We start from the raw sequence: 17,031 nt of genomic DNA, 5'->3' as shown, positions 1-17,031 counted from the left end.
TAGTGCCTAATTCACTGCACGTGTAATTATTGCCTACATTTTTGATTCTAAGGCTACATCCACACTAAGCCGGATAAATCCGTAACCGAAGCTTCTTCTCTTCATTTTGACCCTCCGTCCACACCGAAACGGCGTTTTCCTCCCCCGAAAACAGAGCTTTTCTAAAACACTGTCCAGAGTGTTTCAATCTGAAAACGTCGATTGGCTGGTGTAGTGCGTATGGGTAACTGAAGCTTTTTAAAAACGCCGTCATGATGTGCCGGAACAGATGGTGGTGGCAGCGCATTTCATTGCTTTCTTGAACGCAACCTCCAACACCACAACAACAATGGTGGATGGCTTCAGGAGACTGTCCCTGTGCAGAATGTTACTGCAGCTTTGCAGTATGACAGACAATTTCAACCCCCCACACAACCTAACAATTTCAGAACAGACAGCAGCGAGACTGAAGCCAGAAGAGTTAGAAATGTACTCACCAAATACTTTGACCCATAACTTACTGAATAAATAAGTATACTCACTTTGCCCTGTTTTCTGTCCTTGCTTGTACGAAGGTGGTTTACCTATTTATGCAAGTACTTCTCTGACAATAGATGTGTAACAGCCTATGTAACATTGTATGGAAATACAAGATAACACTAATGCATACATGTTTTATACATTTAAAAAGGTGCTTTATTAATGTATTGCTTGTGCAAACATTCAACAGATGCAATTGTCACTACTTCCAAAATGTCATTTTTAAGTGGTAGTTTATGTTTGGCATAGATGTGAAAATGTTAAGGCCTAAAAAGGAAAATTGTAAGTTTCATTTTGACTCAGGTAAAAATAAAATCACTTTTGCCCAGTAACTCGTCTTATTGCACATGTTAAATACAGCAAAATAATACAGAAAGACATGGCAAAAGTAAAGGCAAACAATGAGGTAACAGCAAATTTCACTTTTGCCCAGTAACAAGCCTTATTGCATTTAGTTGTAGCTGTCGTCCCTTTCATCGGTGAAGAGACTATGGCTGTAGGAAATGTTTCCAATATCGTCCGTGAACTCCCTGTCATTTGCCCCTGTATGCTCCAGTATTTGTTTTTTTAGTTTTAAGTCCTCCTGAGCGAGAGCCAACAGCTGTCCATCGTTTGGCAAATCCCTTTTGAGTTTTTCTAGTCTGTAACTGGACAACCACACTCCAAGTCTTTTGCGGCAAGATTCAACACCAAACATGTCGCTTGTTTTCTGTAGATGCGTCCTGCGCACGCCCAGTAGGAGGAGATTCGCCCAAATACCAGTTTTAATGCGGGCGGAGGTATTTTCAAAAACGCCTGGTGTGGATGCCTATGGTTTTTACGCAAAACCAGTATTTCCAAAATTATCCACACTTAGGCTAGTGTGGATGTAGCCTAAGACAATGCTGGAATCTACCATAGCACTTCAGGGGTAAATTTAAAGAGCTGTTTATTATCTTGAAACTATCCAATTACCATAAAACTAATTATTCTGAGAAAGGATTCTACAATCCCTACATAATTGATTGATGATTCACTGTTTCACCCCTTCCACGCCAGCTACAATCTCAGAAAATAACAAAATTTTCCTTTTACTATTTTACCCATTCTAATTTCATGTTGCTTAAGTTCCCTGTACCACAACTCGACAACAAATCATAACATTTTTTTCCATAACTGACATCAGAGTGTCTAGTCCTTTGCTCTCTCTCCTTCCTTTCTTGTACAGCATGGTTATGTACATTTCCTTTTGGTCTGCAGAGAAACATTTAAAAATCTAGACAATTCTAGAAGAACCAAATCATTTTATTCACTATTTCTGTATCCATCATCATTAGTTCATCAAAAAATAAGATCATGTTTAGGAAATGTCTGCTGTTTGTTACATTAATTTCTGCAATACAACTGCTTTGCTAATTTAACTTTAAGTTTCTGATTCCAAGGAAGCTTACCAGAATCACCATGCCTTCTACAACAAAGGTAAATACAAACTATTAATGCCTGTCATTTCCTTACTGTATTACAATATCTCTCTGGCACAAGGGACACACAATATTTCTTCCACAGATGTTTACATACCTATTGTCTGTATGCCTTGCTACTTTATGCTCATTCCATTTGTCTCTCTATCAATTTCTTGATCATCCATTATTGAACTCCAAAATCCACATGGGTGCTACTCTATTTGGCAACATTATAAGTCTCTTCCTTTTTAAGTTTACAATTTTAATTTAACAAAAGCAAAATAGTGCAGATGTTGGAAACCTGAAAATGAAAACAGAAAATGCTATAAATACTCAGGTCAGGCATCTTATGTCGAGAACAACAAGGTTAAGTTTCAGGTCAATGGGCATTCATGTTGTCTGTTTAACAGATCACAGTCCTGAAACATTAGTTCTGTTTCTCCTTAATAGATGCTGACAGGCATGCATTTTCCATTTTCATTAAAGTCTAATTTCATTAGTTGTGGTTGGTTCACTTTTTCCATTTTTTAAAAAAATCCTTGAAGTGGGGAAAAAATAGCAATCACAACAGCTACAACAAATCTGTGTAATCAGCTCCCCTTCAGTACACAATTGCTTTGTTATATAACAAGCAAAATCAAAAACGGAAAATGGCTGTTTACAAGGGGAAAAACTGCCTCAGGGTATTACTTTTCAATTCGGAACCAATGACTTACTGCAGATACAAAACATTTTATATTTTAAAAAAATCAACCTCAAATGAAAGCAAAAAAAAGATCAAGTACCTGCAAATTACCATTTCTTCCAACATGCAAATGAAAGACATTACAAAATATTCAAAGGCTGATCTAATTTGCTGTTGAAAATTAACACAAGATGCATCATGTACAATACTTCTGTATGTTCCTTTCTTCCTACAGAGGGTGCTCTATCTGAATGATTTTATCATTTACTCTGTGGTTTACTAAAACCTATCCACCTGTCCCAAAGCATCTCCTTGAACCAATTTTGTTAACACTGTATCATTTGCTTTCAATGTTCAGAAAATTTTGTGCACATATCAATGCATAGTCACATCTGTAATCATCATAATTTTACAGTCATACAACCACACAATCTACAAGTGAACCTCTAAAAAGGGAAAACAAAGTTTCCACTTTCTGGATCATTAATAAACTGCTATATTGGGATTAATAAAAACTAAACATCACTTAAATAACAAAAAAATGGATTTGCATTTATACAATGCCACTCATAACCCCAGCTTCAAAAGTACCGAAAGTAAATAAATTATTTTCAAAAGCAGTCATTATTGTAATGGAGGAAAGGCAATAACCAATATGCACAGAGGAAGTCCCTATAACAGTAACATTACAGTGACCAGACAATCCATTTTGCTGTGTTACTATCTAATGGCCAGAACATTGTAAAACTTACTAAAACAGTGTCACAGGATATCTCATATCCACCTGCCAGCAATGACAATGCAAATTCCCACCCCAAGTGAATCCAGGTGTAACTCTATACAACATCTTGATCAGTGTAGTGTTTGTGCTCCTGACATAATCATATCATTCAATGAATATTCAGCTGAACAAACTCTGAAAGCCATTCTGCCCTTCTATGGACCTTCAGTACTTTATTATTGTTCGAGATTCCCAGCTTTTGAATTCAAGGCTAAAATTGCCTGTAATGAGGGAGATGGAGGCAAGTACTCACATAATAGACAAGAAAAGTCAATATGGCTTTGTGTTCAGACTAATGAGAATCAGATGGTCTGCACTATTAAAGACGAAGTGGTAAAACAACATAGCCAAAAAGTATACAGGAAAAGCATACAGACAATAGAAATATTTTTGTTTTAGAACTATACATACGGGTTCCAGTGTTCTTTGGAGATTCTATAGAGGCTGGGAAACATGATGGGGAGGATTACAGCTGAATTTTCTTCTATCAAACTCATAATGTATTCATTGTTCCAGTAATAGAGTGCCCTCTCGGCCACCTTGAGAGGAAAAAAGAAAATAAATATTCGGCATTTTTTAAAAAGCCAGTATTATAGATAGCAATACCGATTCTAGGCAATATCTTTTTCAGGTCTTGGTAAATCACTGTTTTAAAATCAGTGTCCAATTCTAACTTAACTATGTCAATTATTTTGTGGAAAGCAGTATAAACAGAGAAAGTTGATTACTGCGTCCTTATAGCCTTAACTCCATTGAATACACTAGCAATAATAATGCAATCAAATATCCCTAATTGAATCTCACCAATTTCTGCTGGTCTCATTTATGGATTTAACCAGAATTTGATAAATCGGTAATAAATCAGTGATTATTAATGGTGAATTGATAGTCCTGAATGAACTTTACAAACATTTATCTAGATTGTTAGCTTACAGATAAATTAAAGTAAATCTAGAACATAGAAATTTACAGCACATTACAGGCCCTTCGACCACAATGTTGTGCCGACCATGTAGAGACTGCCTAGAATTTCCCTAGCACATAACCCACTTTTTTCTAAGCTCCATTTACCTATCAAAGAAGCTCTTAAAAGAGCCTATTGTATCCGCTTCCACCACCGCCGCCAGCAGTGCATTACACGTACCCACCACTCTGTGTGTGAAAAACTTAACCCTGACATCACTTCGGTTACCTATTTCCAAGCACCTTAAAACTATGCACCCTCATGTTAGCCATTTCAGCCCTGAGAAAAAGCCTCTGGCTATCCACACGATCAATGCCCCTCATCATCTTATACACCTGTATCAGGTCACCTCTCATCCTCCATCTCTCCAAGGAGAAAAGGCCAAGTACACTCAACCTGTTCTCATAAGGTATGCCCTCCAATCTAAGCAACATCCTTGTAAATCTCCTCTGCACTCTCTCTATAGTATCCACATTCTACTTGTAATGAGGTGACCAGAACTGAACACAGTACTCCAAGTGGGGTCTGACCAAGGTCTTATATAGCCATAACATTATCTCACGGCTCTTGAACTCAATCCCACGGTTGATGAATGCCAACACATCATATGCCTTCTTAACAACACTGTCAACCTACGCAGTAGCTTTGAGTTTCCTATGGACACAGACCCCAAGATCTCTCAGATCCTCTGCACTGCCAAGAGTCTTGCCATTTGTCTTGTATTGTCTTTAAACTGGACCCACCAAAATGAACCACTTCATACTTATCTGGGTTAAAGTCCATCTACCACTTCTCAGCGCATTTCTACATCCTACTGATGTCCCGCTGTAACCTCTGACAACCTTCCAGACTATCCACAACATCCCCAACCTTTGTGTCATCAGCAAACTTACTAACACACCCTTCTACTTCCTCATCCAGGTCATTTATTTTTTAAAAATCACAAATGGGGGGTCCCAGAACAGATCCCTGCAGAACACCACTGGTCACCAACCTCCATGCAGAATATGAATCATCCACAACCACCCTTTGCCTTCTGTGGGCAAGCCAATTCTAGATCCACAAAGCAAGGTCTCCTTGGATCCCGTGCTTCCTTACTTTCAGAAGGAGCCTTGCATGGGGATCCTTATCAACTGCCTTAATGAAATCCATATACACTACATCCACTGCTCTATCTTCATTGATGATTACTTCCTCACAGAATTCAATCAGGCTCGTAAGGCAAGACCTGCCCTTAACAAAGCCATGCTGACTATCCTTAATCAGATTATGTCTCCCCTTATGCTCATAAATCCTGCCTCTCAGGATCTTCTCCAATGACTCACTGGTCTACAATTTCCTGGGTTATCTCTACTCCCTTTCTTGAACAAGTAAACTACATTTGCAACCCTCCAATCCTCTGGTACTTCTCCCATCCCTATTGATGATGCAAAGATCATCGCAAGAAGCTCAGCAATCTCCTCCCTCGCTTCCCACAGTAGCCTGGGGTATATCTCATCCAGTCCCAGTGTCTTATCTAACTTAATGGTTTTCTAAAGCTCCAGCACATCCTCTTTCTTAATGTCTATATGCTCAAGTGTTTCAGTCCACTGTAAGTCATCCCCACAATTGTCAAGGTCTTTTTCCTGGTACTAAAGCAAGTATTCATTAAGTACTTCTGCTACCTCCTCCATCTCCATGCACACGTTTCCACTATCGCAATTGATTGGTCCTATTCTCACACGGCTCATCCTCTTGCTCTTCACATACTTGTAGAATGCCTTGGGGTTTTCTTTAATCCTGCTCATCAAGGCCTTCTCATGGCCCCTTCTGGCTCTCCTAATTCCATTCTTAAGCTCCTTCCTAGCAACCTTGTAATTTTCTAGAGCTCTAACAGTACCCAGTTTCTTGAACCTTTTGTAAGCTTTTCTTTTCTTCTTAACTAGATTTTCTACATTCTTTGTACACCATGGTTCTTTAATTCTACCATCCTTTCCCTGCCTCAATGGAACATACCTATGCAGAAGTTGAGAAGTTGCAGAAACAGCAAAGTGGGCATTTCATCCACTCTGTAACTGAGAATTAGCACGAGGGCATATTCAACCAGGACCCATCCAGTGAACTTGGGCATCAGTCATTATACCAGACCCTGACAGGTTTCATAAAATGCCTGGTTCGATGATTTACCAGTCAGGTTACCAAGTTAAGAGAAATATGCTCAGCATCAAACTCCTGTTCTCCTGTCATCCAGCAAACAGTAACTTTTATTTATGCAGGCGATTCAATGACATAAAACAGCCTTTGCTGATCCACAGCTTTGTCATGATATGGCACCAGGTTACCAAGATCATTCTGGCACAAATGACCTAAAATATGTTGGAAGAGCAAGACTTCAGAGGAGGAACGAGGCCAAAAGGTCTGGTTTTGCAAGAACATAAAGAGAAGCGAGAGTAAGCCATTTGGCTCCTTGTGCCTGCTGCATCATGCAATAAGAACATAGGTGATCTCGACCTCAGTGCCACTTTCATGCATTAGTCCCATATACCTAGATTTGGACAAGTTTGTGGGGGGTGGGGAGGAACTGCCAGTGATTTGGGCCTTAACAGTTGAATGTGTGACTCCCAGCTATGAAGGAATTAAAATCAGGGATAATCTAAGATATACATATATAGAAAAGCAAAGGATTGTAGACAAGTATGTGAAGAGCAACAGGATAAGATGTGAGAGAATAGGACCAATCAAGTGTGACAGTGAAAAAGTGTATATGGAACCAGAGGAGGTAGCAGAGGTACTTAATGAATACTTTGCTTCAGTATTCACTACAGAAAAGGACACTGGCAATTGTAGGGATGACTTACGGTGGGCTAAAAAGCTTGAGCATATATACATTAAGAAAGGGGGTGTGCTGGAGCTTTTGGAAGCATCAAGTTGGATAAGTCACCTGGACCAGATGAGATATAGCCCAGGCTACTGTGGGAGACGAGGGAGGAAATTGCTGAACCTCTGGCAATGATCTTTGCATCTTCAATGAGGACAGGAGAGGTTCCAGAGGACTGGAAGGTTGCAGATCTTGTTCCCTTGTTCAAGAAAGGGGCCAGAGATAGCCCATGAAATTATAGACCGGTGAGTCCTACTTCAGTGTTTGGCAAGTTGATGGGGAAGATCCTGAGAGGCAGGATTTATGAACATTTGGAGAAGCATTATATGATTAGGAATAATCATCATGGCTTTGTCAAAGGCAGGTCATGCCTTACGAGCCAGATTGAATTTTTTGAGGATGTGATTAAACACATTGATGAAGGTAGAACAGTATATGTAGTGTATATGGATTTCAGGAAGGCATTTGATAAGGTACCCCATGCAAGGCTTATTGAGAAAGTAAGGATGCATGGGATCCAAGGGGACATTGCCTTGTGGATCCAGAATTGGCTTGCCCACAGAAGCCAAAGAGTGGTTGTAGACAGGTCATATTCTGCATGGAGGTTGGTCACCAGTGGTGTGCCTCAGGGATCTGTTCTGGGACCCATTCTCTTCTTGATTTTTATAAATGACCTGGATGAGGAAGTGAAGGGATGGATTAGTAAATTTGCTGATGACAAAAAGGTTGGGGGTGTTGTGGATAGTGTGGAGAGCTGTCAGAGGTTACAGCAGGACATTGATAGGATGCAAAACTGACTGAGAAGTGGCAGATGAAGTTCAACCCAGATAAGTGTGAGGTAGTTCAGTTTGGTAGGTCAAATATGATGGCAGAATATAGTATTAATGGTAAGACTCTTGGCAGTGTGGAGGATTAGAGGGATCTTGGGGTCTGAGTTCAAAAGACACTCAAAAGCTGCTGTGCAGTTGACTATGTGGTTAAGAAGGCATCATCAACAATGGGATTGAGTTCAAGAGTCAAGAGGTAATGTTGCAGCTATATAGGACCCTGGTCAGACCCCACTTGGAGTTTCTGGTCACCTCACTACAGGAAGGATGTGGAAGCTGTAGAAAGGGTGCAGAGGAGATTTACAAGGAGGTTGCCTAGATTGGGGACTGTGACTTATGAGAATAGGTTGAGTGAACTCGGCCTTTCTCCTTGGAGCGACAGAGGATGAGAGCTGACCTGATAGAGGTGTATAAAATGATGAGAGACATTAATCGTGTGGATAGTCAGAGACTTTTTCCCCAGGACTGAAAGAGCTAACACAAGAGGACACAGTTTTAAGGTGCTTGGAAGAAGGTACAGAGGAGATGTCAGGGGTAAGTTTTTTTTTACGTAGAGAGTGGTGAGTGTGTGGAATGCGCTGCTGGCGACAGTGGTGGAGGCGGATACAATAGGGTCTTTTAAGAGGCTTCTGGTTAGGTACATGGAGCTTAGAAAAATAGAGGGCTCTGGGTAACCCGAGGTAATTTCTAAAGTAAGTACATGTTTGGCACAGCACTGTGGGCTGAAGGGCCTGTATTGTGCTATAGGTTTACTATGTTTGTACAAAGCCAGGAAGGGGTAAAACAATGAAGTGATTTTAAAATAATGATGAGAGCTTTTCTAAAATGAAATGCATCGTTACATCAGGAGCCTAACAACATTACACAGTGAGTGGTGTTGAAAATTCCTGTGAATAATCAAGGTTCACAGAATCAAAACAGCACAGGAATCTTCCATTTGGTTAAGTCTGCAGGTTCATTATATTGCAATTCAGTCAACTCAATTTCCCTACAGATTTTTTAAAAATTTAAGTATTTATTTGATTCAATTTTGAAATTATTTAATTAAATTTGCATCTGTTACACTTTTAGGCAATACATTTTAATTCATAAATACATACTGCACAAGTATTTCTTCATATCAAAACCCAACTCTACTAATTTACTTAAAATCTCTCCCATCTAATCCTTAAATGCTGAGTAATTAGATTTGCTTCTATCCATACCTAAAGTCTCCATACAATATATTAGGCCACTGGATGCTCTTTGTGGTGTTTACAGAAAACAATACACTTTACAACTATCAGAATGGCCGTGCTACCATCAAAATGTTTCAAATTTAAGGCACTTCAGCCAACGAACCTGGAAATGAGGACTGGAAACACATCTGGAAATTTGCTTGAAGAGTGGGTCCTGAATTTTTACAAACTGTGTAGGCTCAATAACATCCAGGATTTCCTCCATTTCCCCAAGAAACATGACCTGGTTTAGAAAACAGTAACACAAAATGATTCACAAATATCCAGCACTTTCAGTAACACAATATATCTTATTGCTACAATCTCTGGATACTAATTATCTAACACTGCATATTTATAACCCCAATATGCTAATTTTCAATAAGTCTGGATCTTTCTTTTAAAATTGTTTCCCCTAAATCCCACCCTTCAGAGGGTCATTCTATGAAACTATCAATCTGCAAGCTGAAATGACGCTGCTGCAGTTCACCCAGATACCCAATCCTTATTGATTTGCTGTTGGCCGACTGATTAATAATCAGCATCATCAAATCTTCACACAACACCCACTTTCTATTCGGAATTACTAGTCAGTAATTTTGGCATTTTTCCATGGGTACCCTGAAGCACCATGCTTATAGGTACTATTCTTACGAGCATACTTTCTGGAAAATGACATTGGACTACATAACACAACCACAGGCCAGGGATCAAATCCATAACCTTTTGAACTGCACAGTTCAATTATATATTCTTCATGGACAAGACATTAGGGACACCAGTGCATCAAACTTTACATATGACTGAAGTATTCCAGTTATTTTATCTTATACCTGCTAAAACATTAATAACATTAATTCGTTTGCAGATGCTCTAGAGCAACATTAACATTTCAAGAATACATTCTAACACAACAGCAACAAATACAGTGGATTCCTGTTAATGGGAACACATCAGGACCAGTACATTTTGGCCCAATTAAGCAGTGCCCCAATTAGCCAGTTTTATGGAAATAGTTAAAAAGATAAAAACAAGACAAACCACTGTTTAACTGAGTTACAAATTATGTATTTAAAAGAAATACAGAACAAATTAGAACACTACCAATACTACTACAGTAGTATAGATGGAGGAGTTCATCCAGTGTGCGTAATGAATAAAATCAGTGCACCTAGTGTAGATAATGGACAGCCTTCATGCAATGCTTTCAAAAAAATGCATCCTCCAAATCTTCATTTTCATTGTAACATTCAAGATGTTTGTTGATACCTTCAAATTCTTTGTGGTTCCTAACTTGATGCAATGAAATCATTTTAATTTCATTCCCAGCCATTTCTGGCATCTCCAAACCTGGATCCTTGAAACCGCAGTGAGCAAAACAGTTCCGAATTAACACTGCTTATTTCCATCAGTGACAAAAATCATTGTTTTTTTGAACACAAACACACACAACTGACACTATTTAGAAACTGTTTACTCTAAGCACAGTGTCATATCCGTCAGCCACACAAGAGCACATATCTGCCGCTAATCAGAAACTGTTCAGCAACAGGCTCTGTCACATTAGTATCCCAAATAAACAAAGGGAATCCTGGCTATTTTTTCCAATTAGTTTTTGTTCTATAAGAGTTGTCCCAAATAAGCAACTGTCCTGATTAAACGATGGCCCAATAAACCAGAATCCACTGTTGTGTTTGTTCACTTTGTTAGTCATCACACAGATCAGAACAGAACTGCTTATACCAGTTTATCTTTTGTCTTTCCTATGCTCGCAAAGCTTAACTAATCAGAACTATATTTAATCACTGAAAGAGCAATGAAAATGCACCAGAAAAGTCAGCATTAAACTCAGGCATAATTGTTGCCTAATTGTTTAAAGTATTTCCATATTTAATGAGAAATCAATATAACAATTTTAATCTCATAAAATGGAATACCTAAGAGCATTTCAAAACAAAGCTCATCTGCAAAGATAAATTCAGTAATTTGGTGAGCATTACAAAACATTTATTTTCAATATGACAACTGCTTTATTTGAAAACCTGTGACGAAAGAGCTCATTAGAAAACATTAAATAAGGCCTTGGCACCCTGCTGTGTCAATACATTTTGATATAGTCTCTTCCAGCGATCCTGAAATTAACTTTGTTCTTTGAAATCATGGGCAGGCCTTTTATCTTCGGTAAAACTATGAAATACTCTACATGGCAGTGGGTCACCTATTTGTTCTCTACCCAACCCGATTGAAGATAACGTAAAGGAAATCTTCCTCTCGGATTGTACAGTAAGTTATCCATTCTACATAATTTCTTTGTCCCCTACAGTTGAAAGTACCAATTACTTTTTTGTTGCCAATTATGAATTGCACTTGTAATGGATTTCCTGAATTTCAACAAATACTATATATATTTTCCATGCCCATCACTTCTTCTAAATCAACATAAATAGCTGACTTGTAGGGATTTAAGTACAATCCTGCAAATGCCTATATTCTGGAACAAACCTGGTCAAGTGCCTTAAGGATTTGCTTTGCTTACAAAAGATTCACTCAATAGTAGAAGATATGACTAATTTAGAAAATTCCACTGCTTGGGATGCAAAAAAAAAGTAATAAGGAATCTTACTACTTCACCACGATCACTATTTTGTCAAAGTCTTGGGGTGCTGCTCTGACCCGAATATGCTGGAATGCCTGTCCCCATTGTCTGACTTGGAAACCTGGAATATGATTGGTTCAGTGTCAGAGATGACTGACAGGCAATCATAGCTGACACACAGAACATAGATGATCTCACCAAGCAATGGGGAAGTGGGAGAAAATGGAAATTGTGACATCAGGACATCTGCATACTTTAGAAAAATAAATTTGGAGGCACACACCTATGAAATGGTATGAGGATATCTTTTTAATTATGATGAAGATTCTATGAAGAAAAGCTTTAGTTTATGAAAAAGTGAAGGCTTCAAAACTTGAAAACATTGGAAATAAAATGAACGATGAATCAGAAAATGAAATTTGGTCACAGCATTCCAAAAATCTGTCATTAACATTATGTTAGTTATGTTTTAATTGGAAATTAAACAGTCTGCACATTGATTTACTCAACTTAAACCTGTATCTTCCTTTCAGTTATTACTCATTTACTGATTTCACAGCAGACTACAATAGCAGCAGTCAACACTAATTCATCCATATGAACACTATGGCGCAGTCAGTCCCTATTGCAATTATTTTTCCAAAGCAGTGATCAGAATATAATTCTACATAATGTACGGTGTACCCAAATTATTGGTGACTATAAACTGTTACAGCTTTCTGAGAATAGTTCCCAGAGGGAGAATGTATTGTAAATGCAAAAAGTCTCAAATTCACATTCTGAATCAGTACATCAAAATGCTTAAGAACATCATGGAGTAATTTAGCACTAAACCTGCTTTATTTTTGCACTTCAAAATCTCAAAAATATTAATTGCATTTAATTTAAATATAATAATTACTTCAGCATAAGCAATTCTTTTATTCCAGCAGGAGAGAATGAAATCATATCATTACCTCTTTCTGACTGCATGTTTTTGGCCAAAACTTTAGTAAACCCCTGACGACCTGAAGAAGCATAGAAGTCAAAAGTATTAAGATCAATCCACTTGAAGACTATCTAATAACATTAATTGAGAAGCATCATAGAACTCACCGGTTCAGTTAATGTTGGATCTTTTTCAAGAAACTGTACAATGCAATATGCCAACTGCGAAAGAAAAATAAAATGTTAGAAGAAGAATGCACTTTTTAAAAAAATCATAGGAGTTTGCTTTGATGCAATATTTTAGTAATTATAATATATCTGGGCTGTTGGGACAGGAATAAGTTATATTTGTACACAAAAAACTTCACAGTAAGTGTTGGTTTAAATGTATCCATTTTGATCTTGCACAGAACAAAACATTAGATAGAAATATTCAGCTCCAGCTCACCCTTCTGCCCTCAACTATTCAAGAATTTCTCATCCAGCATTGAGAAGACGTCATCAACTCAATGTTGCCAAGGATGAAAATGTTAGGAGACCAATAGTTTACAGAAATATCTGTTCACAACAACACTGCTAGGTGTAACAAGAATCTATGTAGAACTGGTTCCATTTTCATAATGTGCACTCTCTTCATGGTATATTGTAGCATTAATTGCTGGAAAATGAGAAATTCACAAGAAATTCAACACCAATACAAGAGGTGCAGAGGTCTACCTCAGAAATATGCTGCACATGAACAGATTCCTCATGTAATGAGAGGGATCTCATTGACAGTGATTGTGAAGACTGATATATTATCCTTCTCAACACCTTTCTCCTGCCTTCACCCCATAACCTTTAACACTCTGATTAATCAAGAACCTATCAAACTCCGTCTTAAATATACCCATTGGCATGGCCTGCACAGCCATCTGCGACAATGAATTCCACCAATTCACCATCCTCCGGCTAAAGAAGTTTTTCCTTATCTGTTCTAAATGGGTGTCCCCCAAATTGGAGGCAGTGGTTTCTGGTTTGAGACTCCCCAACTACTGTAAATATCCTCTCCACATCCACTTTATGCAGACCTTTCAATATTCAATCTGTTCTCACTCTTAACTCCAGCAAGTACAGGCCCAGAGCTAACAAACCTCCTATGTTAACCCTTTCATTTCTGAAATTATTTTCATGAACCTCCTCTAGACCCTCTCCAATACTAGCACATCTTAGATAAGGAGCCTAAAATTGCTCACAATACTCTGAATGCAGTCTGACTGATACTTTATAAAGCCTTAGCATTACATCCTTGTTTTTGTATTCTAGTCCTCTCAAAAATATGAGATGTCATTTGTCTTCCTTACCACTGACTCAACCTGTAAACCTTAAACTTAGGGAAACCTGCACGAGGACTCTTAAGACCCCAAAGTGCACGGTTATGCACTTCCCTACACTATATTCCGTCTTCCACTTCTTTGTCCATTTCCCCAATCTGTCTAATTCCTTCTGCAGACACCCTGCTTCCTCAACACTACCTGCTCCTACAGCTATCTTCGTATCATCTGTAAACTTAGCCACAAAGCCATCAATTCCTTCATCCAAATCACTTACATACAACATGACAAGAAGTGGTCCCAACACCTACCCCAAAGGCATACCACTGGTCACCGGCAGCCAATCAGAAAAGGTCCCCTTTATTCCCACTCTTTGCCTTGTGCCAGTCAACCAATCATCTATCCATGCCCAGTACTTTTCCTGTAACACCATGAGCTTGTTAAGCAGCCTCATGTGCGCCTCTTGAAAATCCAAATAAACAACATCCACCGACTCTTCTTTGTTTATCCTACCTGTTACATCTTCAAAGAAGATTTGTCAGTCAGGATTTCCCCTTTAGAAAACCATGTTGACTTTGGCCTATTTTATCACCAAAACCTCATTCTTGTAGAGACTCCAACTTCTTTCCAACCACTGCAGGTTAACTGGCCTATTGCTTCCTTTCTTCTTCCTCCCTCCATTCTTAAAGAGTGGAGTGAGATTGCAGTTTTCCAGTACAGGTTTCCCCCGCTATCCAAAGGTAAAGAGTTCCTATGAAACTGTTTGTAAGCTGAAATGGCGTAAAGCAAAGAAGCAATTACTGTAAATTTATATGGGAAAAATTTCTGAGGCGTTCCCAGGCCCAAAAAATAACCTACCAAATCATACCAAATAGCACATAAAACCTAATATAACTTGAACATACAGTAAAAGCAGGAATGATATGATAAAGACACAGCCTATATAAAGTAGAAATATTGTATGTACGGTGTAGTTTCACTTATCGAAATCGGGAAGACAGTGAGCCAAAATTGATTTGGAGAAAAAAATCAGCACTTACGCATATGAGCACGTACACGCACACAACTGCCTGCACAAGGTTTCACGGTCATGGTAGTCTTTCTCGGGGTAAACACACGTATAAAGCGGGTGTCTTTTTCTCATAAAAGCAAAAATCCTCTTTGGTTAGCAAAAGCAGGTACTAATGTAGGTCTTTCGTAACAGCGAACTGTCGTAAAGCAAACGTTCAAAAAAATGGGGGCCACCTGTACTCAGGAATCATTCCAAAATCTAGTGATACTCAAAAGACCGTTACTAATGTCTTTACAATTTCTTCAGCTACCCCTTTCAGAATCCTGGTGTGTAGTCCATCTGGTCCAGGTGACTCATCTACCTTTAGGTTTTTCACATTCCCAAGAACCTTCTCCTTAGTAACAGCAACGATACTCACTTCTGCCCTGACACCATCGCATTTCTGGCATTCTGCCAGTGTCTTCCAAAGATACAAAATACTTATTAAGTTTGTTCACCATTTCTTTGTCCCTCATTAATATCTGTCCAACGTCATTTTCCAGCAGTTTGCTATCCACTCCCACCTCTCTTTTACTTTTTATATATCTCAAAATCATTTTGTGTTCTTTTTTACATTATTGGGTAGCTTACCTTCATATTTCATCTTTTCTCTCTTTATGGCTTTTTAGCTGTTGGTTTTTAAAAGTTTCCCAATCCTCTACTTTTCCGCTAATTTTTGCTTATTGTCCTCTGCTTTACTTTTATGCTTTGACTTCCCTTGTCAGCCATGGTTGCCTCATCCTCCTGTTAAAATATCTTTGGGATGCATCTTTCCTGAACCTTCTGAATTTCCTCCAGAAACACCTGCCATTGCTGTTCTGCCATCATCCCTGGTAGTGTCCACTTCCAGTCAACTTTGTCCAGCATTGGTCCATAGATCACTCCTCTTGATCCATAGTCATCTGGAGGCTCACCTAGTAGTCCCTGTGATGGTCCTGATAACTCTTCTCTTCGCAGCTCCCATAAAGCCAAGGAGAGAGCAAGTTTTGGAGAGGGAGCAGACAGCAAAGCCTCTACGGGCTTGCATCATGCCCTCCACCTGTCTCTAGCACTGCCCTACCAGCTCCCTATATTTAGCCTTCTTATGGTCAAATGCCTTCTCAGTCCACTCTTCCCAAGGCAACTTCAGTTTTATTATGACCACTGCTTCAAGGTTTCTGATAGAATGACCATGTCAGGCCTCAGTGATGATGATGCAATGAAGTCAGGGAACTTTAATTATTTGCCAAGATCAACTTTCAGTTGTCAATCAGACGTCATGGAGAGCAAGCCTGCTGGTGACCTGGGCTGAGGCTGTGGTTTGTCTTCAGCTTTGACAAAGGTTATGTGCTTTCTGTGTTGGCAGAGGTACTTACTGTTGCTAATAGTTGAGGAGTTATTTTAGTGAGTGTTAGATTGAATTTAAAACTGAAACAGCTTTCTTTCATTCCTGGTACACCAAAATCTTGAAAGTTCCTACCTAAAGCTGTACAGCACAGAAATCACCTTTATGGCATAACCTGTAACAGCAATCTACATTAATCCCATCAATCCAGATTAGAGCAACATCCCTTCATTCTTCTTCTATTCAAGTACCCATCCACGTACCTTTTAAACAGCGTCTTCTACCAACTGCTCAGGCATCTCATTCTAGATAACCACTACTCTATGTTGGCTACCATAGAAGTGTAGCGGCTAGCGCATCCCAATTACAGCTGGAAGCACTGGGGGTCAAATTTCAATCCCATCATCCTCTGAAAGGTGTCTGTACGTCCTTCCCATTAATACAAGGAAAGGAACAAAGCAACTATTTGGCAAATGTGGCAATCATCTCCAAGTGAAAGATAAAAACTGATATCCTCTCAGAAGCAAT

The 17,031-nt window shown here is 38.9% G+C and overlaps 1 protein-coding gene across 1 annotated transcript in view; it reads right to left on the bottom strand.

Moving 5' to 3' along the window:
* Positions 1 to 17,031, bottom strand: part of ppp2r5eb (protein phosphatase 2, regulatory subunit B', epsilon isoform b) — a 116,191-nt gene that overhangs the window by 5,836 nt on the left and 93,324 nt on the right. Inside the window, exons 8-11 of the mRNA XM_073039504.1 lie at positions 12,984 to 13,037; positions 12,845 to 12,895; positions 9,417 to 9,536; positions 3,839 to 3,966 (exon numbers count right to left, since the gene is read on the bottom strand). Coding sequence (XP_072895605.1) covers positions 3,839 to 3,966; positions 9,417 to 9,536; positions 12,845 to 12,895; positions 12,984 to 13,037 — 353 coding nt within the window. The remainder of the gene's footprint in view (positions 1 to 3,838; positions 3,967 to 9,416; positions 9,537 to 12,844; positions 12,896 to 12,983; positions 13,038 to 17,031) is intronic.

This window comes from Hemitrygon akajei, chromosome 3, assembly GCF_048418815.1.
Source record: "Hemitrygon akajei chromosome 3, sHemAka1.3, whole genome shotgun sequence".
Lineage (NCBI taxonomy): Eukaryota > Metazoa > Chordata > Chondrichthyes > Myliobatiformes > Dasyatidae > Hemitrygon > Hemitrygon akajei.
This window is presented reverse-complemented; position numbering and strand designations above follow the sequence as displayed.